Source organism: Macaca thibetana, chromosome 5 (genome assembly GCF_024542745.1).
Source record: "Macaca thibetana thibetana isolate TM-01 chromosome 5, ASM2454274v1, whole genome shotgun sequence".
NCBI classification, from domain to species: Eukaryota; Metazoa; Chordata; class Mammalia; order Primates; family Cercopithecidae; genus Macaca; species Macaca thibetana.
Window position 1 is genome coordinate 178,607,696 of NC_065582.1, and position 12,017 is coordinate 178,619,712.

At 43.3% G+C, this 12,017-nt stretch overlaps 1 protein-coding gene across 6 annotated transcripts in view; it reads right to left on the reverse strand.

Moving 5' to 3' along the window:
* The window catches only part of EVC2 (EvC ciliary complex subunit 2), a 184,737-nt gene that overhangs the window by 140,620 nt on the left and 32,100 nt on the right, over positions 1-12,017 (reverse strand). For all 6 annotated transcript variants that reach the window (XR_007725944.1, XR_007725942.1, XR_007725943.1 and 3 more), the window contains one exon: positions 18-152. Coding sequence is in view for 3 of the 6 variants with exons in the window: in XM_050792076.1 (XP_050648033.1) it covers positions 18-152 (135 nt within the window). In the remaining 3 variants the exon portion in view is untranslated. The remainder of the gene's footprint in view (positions 1-17; positions 153-12,017) is intronic.

The window sequence follows — 12,017 nt, forward strand, 5'->3', positions numbered from 1 at the left end:
CCTCAGGGCAGACTCACCCGATGTCTGGTGAGCATGCTTCCCTTCAGACACTGATAGTGAACCATGAGGAAGAGGGCAGCCCAGGTCAGCACAAGGGAGAGGAGGAAGGCAATGAAGAACCCCGCTGCATGGAGGCCGTGGTGCGGCAGAACCTGTGGAGACAAGAGGAGAGCAGGATTCATGCATGGTCAGACTGCAGGTCTCCCAGGCCACACAGATGATCCAGTGTCAGAGTAGACCAAGCAGGGAGCCAGGGGACTCACTTGCATTTGAGTCCCGCTCTGCCAGCTGCCAGCTGGCTGCCTAGAGGCCCTCACTGGTCCTCTCTGAGCCTGAATTTCCTCAGTGCTTGACAAGTCTTTCAAAGAAAGACCTGAGGCATGGTGATTTGCACACAATAGTGCCATCCAGCCCCAAGCCTAGCACATCACAGACACTCAAGAACGTTAAGTTCCCAAATCAAATACATGATAATCCGAAGGATTCGTGGCATTTTTTGAGAATCATGGGCAGAATTTTGCAAAGGCCAGAGGAAGAACCCATGGCACCCTCACCTTCCCACTACACTCTATAACTTTAAATAATTAAACCCCAAGTTTTATGGTATTACACTTAGAGAAAATCTCTTGTCTTCTGACTAGTGAGATTAGTGGCCCACACTTAACTCCACCCCTCCTTCCCTGCTTCTGCCTTCCAGCATTTATTAGGTTTATAACATATAAATTTTGTTCTGCAACCAGAATTCTGATTATTGTTTATAGGTTAATTCCAGCAACTATAAATTTTAAAAGACAATATTATTATGATTAGGCAAATGTTGCTTACTGCAGAGTAAAGTAATTGGATCCAATCCTGTGTCACTAAATATCTGCCCCTCAAAGGAGTATGTTCCTAATTCAGTCCCTTTTCTCACACTTGATCAATGATTTCAAATCAGGCTACATTTTTAGTTTGCTTCAGTGTGAATTAGCATTTCCTTGTGTGACTTTTTGTTTTTCCTGAAGTTTTTCACGGCCTATCTTTTTTCTTCCTAGCATAAACCCATGTTCTTAATAATACTATCTGTTACAGGGAGTCAAATTTACTTTTTCTTAAAGTCATCATTCCCAGAGTTCTTTGACTTTCTGATTTAATCAGACCTGGCTACTTTCTAGGTTTTCTGGTATCATAGAGAGATTTTCTTTTTCTTCACTGCCTTCTATATTGTCACAGCATTACTCATTGAAGAAAAACTGTTTCTTGGATCCGATTTCTTCCTTTTTCTTGGATAATTCTTTATTATTTTGATGAAGTATCCTAAGTATCTATTTATTCTCAAGTAAGTTTGTTTAGAGAAGATATTCTTTTCTCACATCTAGCAATACTGTCACTTAGTTCTCAGTTTGATTGATAGTATGGCTGGCTACATAATTCAAGGCTCAAAATAACTTTCCCTCAAAATGCTGATGGTGCCACTCCACTGTCTTCTGACAGAAGTGTGCCTGATAACCTTTTGAAAGGATCTGTTTTTGTTTTCTGGGTGCTTTTTAAGATTTCCCCCTTTTCCCTATAGTTCTGAATATCCTACCATTTAAAAGAAGATTTTTGAATACATTTCTAATAATATATAAAAAGGCTTATATACTAATGTAACTTTGCAAAAAAATACATACAGTATAATCTCCATTTCATTAAAATAAAAATAATGTGCATATATACATATACTTGTGTAAATTATAAAGAAAATCCTCCAGAATTTTATTTGAATGTAATTTCTTGACGTTTTTCACTTTCTTTATGCTTGTTTTCTAATATTTCTACAACGGGTATGTATTACTTGTGTAATAAGAGACAATAATTATTTTTACTACTATTATGATGATGATTATAAAAAAATGTAAAGGCAACTTTGATAGATGAAAATCACCCAGACTGCTGAGGCTTTGTCAACCCAAATCACAACTCCACTTCTTCCTATTTTCAATCCTGCTCCTTTCCGTTTCCTTTTATAGGGGGTCACTGATTGTACCAAGGGTCCCCAAGGCCACCTGCATACAATCCCACTCACAAGTATGGTTTATTACAGCAAAAAGATACAAAACAAAGTCAGAAAAGGGAAGAATGTAGTAAAGTCCAAGGTAAACAAGACACACGCTTCCAGACTCCAGAGGAGTCACAAAATACGTGCTTAATCCCCCCAGCAAGGGGTTGTGACAACTCATGTGAAATGTTCTCTACCAGGGAAGCTCATTAGGGACTCAGTGTCCAGGGTTTATATTCAAGGCTGATCACATAGGCACCCTGGCATGTACCAAAATTTCATACTCCAAGAAAAACAGCAAGTAATCAGCATAAACTATACTATATGTAAAAAACAGTTCAGGCACAGGGAGCCATTCTTATCAGTTTTCAGAAGATGGGAATCCTGAAATTCAAGTTTCCAGTCACCAGCCCAGGATCAATCTTGTAAGCAAGTTTTTCTAAGGATAGCAGCCTCCAGCTGGATATGCTAATTCTTCTCTGCACAATGGAAAGCATATTATACCCCAAACTCTGCATCAGCATCTGTCTCCAGAAAAGCCAACCTGTGACAATTAGTTTAATTTAAAATGACTCCAGACCACAGGCCACCGAATGTTTTGTTTAGGACCTGGAAGACAATTAGCCTATTCCTCATTCTTGTGGTCACAATGCAGATTGTAGTCAAGGTTACATTTTTTCTGACAGACCAATGAGGCCACCGTGACGTTCTAGACTGTCAAAGTTAAGTTAGGTCAAAAATAGGAGCTTCAGTTCAAATGTTTATTGAAACCTGAATCGAAGTGTGATGTCACTTATAACTTGCCTTTGATAAATCAGCCTCTGTCCACAGAGGCTGTTATCAGAGACTATCAGAGAACCAATTATGTTTTCTTGCTCTAACATCCTCCTGATCCTAAATCTTGAATTTTGATTAGCACCAAAATGAAATCCAAGTACTCCATTTGTTCTGGACATGTCCCTCTGTTCCCTGAGCCCTGACTGTGTACGTACTAGACAAGAAAAGAATCGATAAGCTGAATAAACATAAATAACATTGCATGGAGGTTATGTCAAAATACTGATGGAAAGGAAACCAAAAAAAATCTGTCTGTAAAAGAACACAGTAGTTAAAGATCAGCAATCTGTTTTCAAGATTGTTAATCCCCTTTACCTTCAAAGAAGGCAAAAATTTGTCTTTTCATCTTTGAGAAGAAGGAATGGGAGGTAAAGGGGATTAACACTTTCAATCACCTACAATACACCAACCTCTGGGCGAGGTAAATGTAGTGAGTTGAGTTGAGTTGTGCCCTCCAAAAAGACATGTTGAAGTCCTAACCTCAATACCTATGAACGTGACCTTATTTAGAAATTTTCTTTGTAGATGCAGTCAAGTTAAGATGAGGTCATACTGGGTCACAGTGAGTCCTAAATCCAATGATTGTGTCTTCACGAGGAGAGGGAGATTGTAGACACACACAGAGAAGATGGCCATGTGAAGATGGAGGCAGATACTGAGTGATGCAGCTATAAGCCAAGGATTTCAAGGAATGTCAAGGATTTCTGGAGCCACCAGAAGGTAAGAGGCAAAGGAAGATGTTTCTCCAGGGTCTTTAGAAAGAGCATGGCCCTGCCTGCCAACACCTTAATTTCAGAATTCCAGCCTGCAGAACTGTGAGAAAATTAAATTGTTGTTTTAAGGTACCAAGCTTGTGGAGATTTATTATGGCAGCCTGAGGACACTAACACAATGCTTCATAAACTTTATTTCATTCAATCTTCTGTAATCCCCTGGAACACGTATCATCCCTGTTCTACTGATAGACAAATGGAGATGCAAAGAGATTAAAAAATTAATTGAAGTTCACAGCTAAAACAGAATTAGCTCTGCTGGACTCCAATGTCTACGTTTGCCCCACTACAGCTGGACACTACTTACTGTCCAGGGGGCTGCATGTTTTTCTAAAATGTTTTTAATCCTAATCTCCCATACCATGGTAGAAGTTAGTTGTATGATTGACATTACATATGGGCAGCATCACTCTACTGTAAAAGGCAGGAAAAGAACTCTCTCGTATGTTCCTTCTCCCCTTCTGTCTCCCTGCCTCCCTCCTTCCTACTTCATGAAGTGGAAATGGACAGCTGAGTCAGGCTACCTCAAATCTCTTCCTCTTTCCACTTCCACCTTCTAAATCCACATCTTGAGATCTTCCTTTCATTTTGCCACAAGGGCATTGCCAAGAGAAACTGAAGAGTAGAGGTACTGTGGGCAGTTCAGTGGAGCAGGGTATAGATCAATGCTTAAAGTATCAACACAGTTGTGGGAATGGAAGCCTGGATCCAGGAAGAGGGAAAAACCAGAGCCAGTTCTGCAGATCCCATCACCTTTCACCCCCTTCTCTTACAATTCCTGCTTTCTGACACCAAGTGACAAGCAAACCTAGGCAGAGCCTACCTCCATGGGGCAAACCCACTCATGACCCTCACTTTCTTAATTTATCTGTTTTGTTAAATTACGCTAGGCCCTGCCCTGCCTACAATGCCTCTACTCTTCAATCTTCCTCAATGAAGAATGACCAAAGAAGAGTAAAATCTCAATATGTAATTTTATGAGGAGAAGGCTCCACATAATCACTACCATCACTATAATCATCACCAACATTAACATTACCACCATGATTATCAACATCATCAATATCCCCATCATCACTATCTTCACTATCACCATAATGATCAACATCTTCATTAACACCATCATGATCACCATCAGCAGCAGCATCACCATCAAATTCATCATCACCATCACCATCACCACCATCACCATCGCCACCTTCATTATCGACATCATCAATATCTCTATCATTTTCATCTTTACCATCACCATCAACAGCATCATGATCACTATCAGCAGCATCACCATCAAATTCATCATCATCATCACCATCACCACCATGACCATCACCACCATGACCATCACCACCACATTATCAACATAATCAATATCCCCATCACCATCATCTTCACATTGGCCAAAACCACCATCACTATCAACATCATCAATATCACCATCACCATCATCTTCACCATCACCATCACCACCATCATTGTCAACATTAACAATAGCCCAATCACCTTCACCATGACCATCACCACCATCATTATCAACATCATCAATATCACCATCACCATCATCTTCACCATCACCATCAACACCATCATCAGCAGCATCACCATCAAATTCATCATCACCATCACCATCAGGACCACTACCACCATTACCATAGCCACCATCATTATCAACATCAATATCTCCATCACCACCATCATTATCAACATGATCAATATCCCCATCACCATCATCTTCACATTGGCCAAAACCACCATCACTATCAACATCATCAATATCACCATCACCATCATCTTCACCATCACCATCACCATGATCATTTTCAACATTAACAATAGCCCAATCACTTTCAACATGACCATCACCACCATCATTATCAACATCATCAATATCACCATCACCATCATCTTCACTATCACCATCAACACCATCATCAGCAGCATCACCATCAAATTCATCATCACCATCACCACCAGGACCACTACCACCATTACCATAGCCACCATCATTATCAACATCAATATCTCCATCACCATCATTATCAACATCATCATCACCACCATCATTGTCAACATTATCAATATGCCAATCACCTTCACCATGACCATCACCACCATCATTATTGACATCATCAATATCTCCATCACCATCATCTTCACCATCACCATCACCATCATCATCAGCAGCAGCATCAAATTCATTATTACCATCACCACCATGACCACCATCACCATTACCATAGCCACCATCATTATCAACATCATCAATAATCCCATCACCATCATCTTCACCATGACCATCACAATCACTATCATCATCATCAATATCACCAGCACCATCATCTTCACCCCCACCACCATCAATGCCATCATGACACCATCAGCAGCAGCATCACTGTTACCATTGTCATTTCAGAGAACATGTATTATGCAGATACTAAGCACCAGGGATGGATCCAAGTGCTTTACATGTATTAATCCATTTAATCTCCATAATAATACTCTGTGATGGGAACTATTTTAACCCCCACTTTATAAATTATAATGTCATTGTAGAAATAAGCTTTTAAAATGGCCCAAGGTCACAGAGAGAGTAAGTAGTAGACCTGAGACTCACATCCAGCAGCTGAGGTTAGTGGCCTTCACACCCCACCTGCCTCTCCTAGGCTGGCCCTTTATCAGGAGCCCTGCATCGAGCCATCAAGGGTTTGTGCCACTGTTAACACTTTCATTCCCACTCTGGGTATGCAGCTCACCTTTTGGGGGTGAAGGAGTAGCAGCAAGGCAGATTTTGGAACTCCTGAGTCTCTGGCCAAAAGCCTTCCTAATCCTTTCAAACTTTAATTTTGAATTTTGTCCAGACCAGGCTTTATTCCCCTTTCTTTTATTTCTTTCTTCCTTTCCCTCTCTCCCTCCCTGCCTCTCTCCCTCTCTCTCTCTCTCTTTCTTTCTTTCTTTCTTAGATGGAGTCTTGCTCTTGTTGCCCAGGCTAGTGTAATGGCACAATCTCGGCTCACTGCAACCTCCACCTCCTGGGTTCAAGCGATTCTCCTGCCTCAGTCTCCCAAGTAGCTGGGATTACAGGCACCTGCCACTATGCCCAGCTAATTTCTGTACTTTTTGTAGAGATGGGGTTTCACCATGTTGGCAAGGTTTGTCTTGAACTCCTGACCTGATAATTCGCTGGCCTCAGCCTCCCATAGTGCTGGGATTACAGGCATCAGCCACCACGCCTGGCCTCAAGCAACATTTTAAGTGCATAATTCTTACATCCATTTCACATGTGCAGAAACCAAGGTTTCCTATAATTTTGTTTCCCTGAAACTCTCTATTGAAGTGGACACATCAAGTGGGCTGCCAGGACTGACTCCGTGTCTGGATATGACACTACACCTGCCTGACTCACAGGAGTCAATGGAGCCCTGTACTGGGTGCTGGAAGAACAAGGAGGAACCAAAGCCAGGCCCTGCTCAAGGAGCTCACGTCCCACAGAGGAATGAACAGGCAGGCAGATGCTGATGCCACAGTGTGCCTGGGCTGAGGCTGGGGAGCCTGGAGGACTCGGGGAGAGGGGGGAGCTCCTCTCTTAGCTCAAAGGACAGGAGAAGGCTTTCCAAGAGGTGATCCAGTGGGCAGAGGAGAATGAGCTGGGCCAGGGGGAGGGCGAGCTTCGAGAAGGACTGGCCTGAGCAGGGCCTGAAGCTGGCAAGAGAAGCAGCCCCAGCCCAACGGGGCCTTTGAGAGCACATTAGGGATTTGCTGTGTCATCCTAAGGGAATCAGGGGAACAACTGAGAGGCTTTAAGCCATAAAGAAACATGGTTAGATCAGTATTTTAGAAAGATAACTCTGGCCGCCTTATGACTTCAGCCTGGAGGAAGGTAAACCTGGATGCCAAGAGAGAAATGGGGGGCATGAAAAGAGGCTGCAGGAGGCAACAGGACACGCCAGCAAAGACCATGGACTTTGGCCTTTGATGAGGGTTCAACTCTTAAATCCACCCTCTTCCACACTGTGGGAGGCTGGGTCTCCCCAGCTCTGAGAGGCAACAGGTCAAAAACAGAATTACCATACAACCCAGCAATTTCACCCCTAAGCACATACTCCAAATAATTTAAAACAGGTATTCAAATAAAAATCTGTTCTCGAATGCTCACAGCAGCACTGTTCACAATAAGCCAAACATCCTGATGAATAAAGAACATGTGTATATCCATAAAATGGAATATTATTCGGCCATAAAAAGGAATGAAGTTCTGGTGCATGCTACAACATGGAGGAACACTGAAAACGTGATGCTAAGTGAAAGACGCCAGACACAAAAGGACACATACTGTGTGATTCCGCTTATCTGAAATGTACAGGGTCGGCAAATCCAGAGATAGAAGCAGAGGAGTGGTTGCCAGGGGCTGGGGGAGAAGGAAATGGGAAGTCACCAGTGGGCACCAAGTTTCCTTCCAGAGGTGAAAATGTTCTGGAAGCAGACAGTGGTGATGGCTGCACAACACTGTGAAAGTAGTAACTGTCAATAACAGTAAATGTTATGCTGTGTGTACTTTACCACGCACACACAAACAGTGCCTAATGTTTAGGGTTATGGTACACAGAAGTCAGTAAATCTGAGCCGCTATTACTACTACTGTTATTGGCTGGTAGGAAGGGTACAGACTAGGAGACGGAGTCAACGGAGTGTTGTGATGGAATGGATATGTAAGAGGCCAGACACAGGAGGAGCCAACAATGTCCCTGAATCCAGCTCAGGGGACGGGATGCTGGTAGCACCCACCGCTGCAGTGACAAGTCCAGAACCGGAAGTGGCTGAGAGCACCAGAATCAGCTCCACGTTAATCATACTTCTGAGAATCCCTTAAACATGCTGCAGCCAAACTCCACTGAGAATCACTGTAAGTTCAGATTCCAAAGAGCATCTTTACCTTAAACCTCATTGTCTAAGAATAAAGAAAAAGATGGTTATCCCGGCTTCCCATCCCCTAGAGTCTTCCTTACTTTCCTTCTTGTCTCTGGAAAAGAATCATCCACGATTACCACCCCTTTAATCACATATTAGCAGGAGCAGATGCCTTTGATGAATTCTGTCACTGCATTTATGAAGAGCGATGCTGGATAAACAGGCCTTTCAAAATGAATGCTTTAAATGCTCAGAATTCAACACCAAGTTACAAAAGCCTGATGAAGAATTGTTTACGGAGTTTGACTTCAATTATGTACTAAATATATTCACAGCCTTGTGGATGGCGAGATGCGAACATGTTAACAATGGTTCTCCCTGCTGGTGGGATTACGGCATGAAGCTATTTTATTCTTCCAACTTTTCTGTATATGGAGGGTGGTGGTAAGGAGAGGACATTTCTTCAAAATGCCCATAGTGGCCTTATATTAAATCCCACCCAACCAACCCTTCAAAACACAGAAAATGCTTGATGAACATGGGAGATGACGAATGTTTTCTCTGGAATAGAGTCTGCGAATCATTTACTTGAAATCTTTTACTTTGAGCTTGAGACCCAAGAAGCAGAGGGGTGAGTGGCTTGCTGGCCCTTGTCACACAGTCCTTGAGGGGCAGTCCTGAGGGCAAAGAGACCCTTGGCCTCCCAGCTGATAATTCTGGCAAGACTGAGATGTCAAAGGTAATCACAGGCAGAGACAATCACACCAACGCAGCTTTGCTAATTTACCAATCTAGCGAATAGCATCTGGAGTAGAGAACGCATCACACAGCATGATTCTGACTGCAATGGTGTTGAGTTCTGAACCTGGCCAGTTTCCAGAGCCTCTCTGGACCGGAGGTTTTTACTCTAAAATGAGAAAGTGGGACTAGATAACCTTTAAGGTCTCTTCCAGTTCAACAATTTTATTCTGATGTCAACAAAAATGGATTAAGTGCCATCCAGAGGACTAATCTCAACTTCACACAGTGCCAGGCTTTAATAAATGATCCAATGCATAGGACCGCAGCCAAGGGTACAACTAGCTGGCCAGGGGAGGGCTAGGGCATCACAGAGTGCAGATGCTGGTCAGGGTCCAGCAGGAGGTTTATAAGTTACCCAAAGAACAGGTAAGATAAGAACAGCATGTGCAAAACCAGAGCGTAATGGAAAACAAAGGCACCCAGTGGCCCTGGGAGATGGTTAGCAGGGATCAGCTTTCCTGACGGATCCTGAATGGGGGCCCCTCAAGAATAGAAAGCAGGCACGTTCATGTTTTAGGGAAGACCACTCCAGCGTGGACAATGGGTTGGGTAGGGAGTAAAACTGGAGGCACAAAGGATAGGACGCTGGGGCAGTCATCAAAACAAAAAATGCAGGTTAGGGCAATGGTTAGTGGGCTTGGAATGTCCACGGAGAAGGCAAAAATGATAACGTGCAATTGTGTGCAAACCCCCAAGCCTACAAATCCAACTCACAGGCACGTGATTTTGCCTACAGAGTGACACGGGCCGCCACTGTGCTTCAAGGGCACCTCGTAAGCCTCATTTTTGGGAAATTATCATACCATAGATAGCTGTCTATTGTGGCCTTCCATCTCTTATAAATTAATATTAAGATTCTCTTTATATATTAAAAACATTAATCTTTTGTCTCTTACGTATATTACAAATATTTCCCCAAGTTACTCATTTATCTTTCTGAGTGCAGTTTTTAAATGTAAAGTTTGCAACTATGTGTACCTAAATCCACAGTTTTCTCCAGATCGTATCCTATTAGCCCATATTTACTTTTTACAAATTGTTATATTTACTTAGATTTTAATCTAATTAGGAAACTCATTTTTGTCTTTCTTTCAAAAGACCCAGTCAGTTGTTACTAAATTCATGGATGATACATCCTCCTTCTCCCATTGGTTTAAAACATATGTGTAGATGTGTGTGTAGATTTTATCTTTTGTTCCACTGGTCTGATGTTTCTTGTAGCAGTCAAATGCTGCATTACTGTAGCTTTGTAATATTTTTTTTTTTTGAGACGGAGTCTCGCTCTGTCACCCAGACTGGAGTGCAGTGGCCGGATCTCAGCTCACTGCAAGCTCCGTCTCCTAGGTTTACGCCATTCTCCTGCCTCAGCCTCCGGAGTAGCCGGGACTACAGGCGCCCGCCACCTCACCCGGCTAGTTTTTTTTGTATTTTTTAGTAGAGATGGGGTTTCACCAGGTTAGCCAGGATGGTCTCGGCCTCCTGACCTTGTGATCCGCCCGCCTCGGCCTCCCAAAGTGCTAGGATTACAGGCTTGAGCCACCGCGCCCGGTGCTTTGTAATATTTTTAATATCTGCTAGGGTAAACCCTCCCACATTACTCTTCATTTTCAAAACCTTCCCATCTGGGTTCATAATTTATATTTTCAGGTGAAACTATTTTTTTCACATCCCCTCCAAAGTCCCATTAAAATGAGTATTGGAGGCTGGGCGTGGTGGCTCATGCCTGTAATCCCAGCACCGGGAGACTGAGGTGGGTGGATCACCTGAGGTCTGCAGTTCAAGACCAGCCTGACCAACATGGTGAAACTCCATAGCTACTAAAAATACAAAATTAGCTGGGCCTGGTGGTGGGTGCCTGTAATCCCAGCTATTCAGGAGGCTGAGGCAGGAGAATTGCTTGAACCCGGGGGGCAGAGGTTGCGGTGAGCCGAGATCGTGCCATTGCATTTCAGCCCGGGCAACAAAAGCGAAACTCCATCTCAAGAACAACAACAACAACAACAACAAAATTAGTATTGGAATTGCACTCTGAATGAATTGGGGTACCATAACAATTGGTTTAAATGTCTCTCTCTGATTAGACCTGAGATCCTGGCAGCAGAACACTGCAACCTGTTCTCTTGGTGCCTGGCACAGTACCCGGTCCTTTCATGGGCACATGTGATGAACACAGAAGGGGCTATCTAGTGCCATCTGAGACCTGCACTCAATGTGTGATTCTCATTTTCTCTCAAAAAGACAGTACTTTCATCCAGGAGACAGAAAGGGGAAGACAACTTCTTGAGAAAAAATGAGAAACAATTTCTTGGGGCCTCATTTTCCTTGGCTGACATGTGTCAGTTTCACCCTCAGGGAAGTAACAGGAAATTAAGGAGATAATGGGGTGGGGTAGCTCCCAAATGCGGGAGAATCTCTATTTACACGATGGAAGCCTCCCGTCTTTACTCTGTATTTTTAAACTGCCTGATGCACACATCAGGGGCACTGCCACCCTCCTGGCGAGCTCATCCTATTCATCACCACCACACCTGTCTGGTGTAATTCCACAGTCTCTGCAGGATCCCCCGTCAGCCCTGCTGGAACACACGCCATGACTGCCACAGCCTTGCCTCACCCTTATGTGTGTGTCACCCAGCAGTGCTTGGTTCATGCCTGTCCGGCAGTCAACACTGGCTTAACCTAGA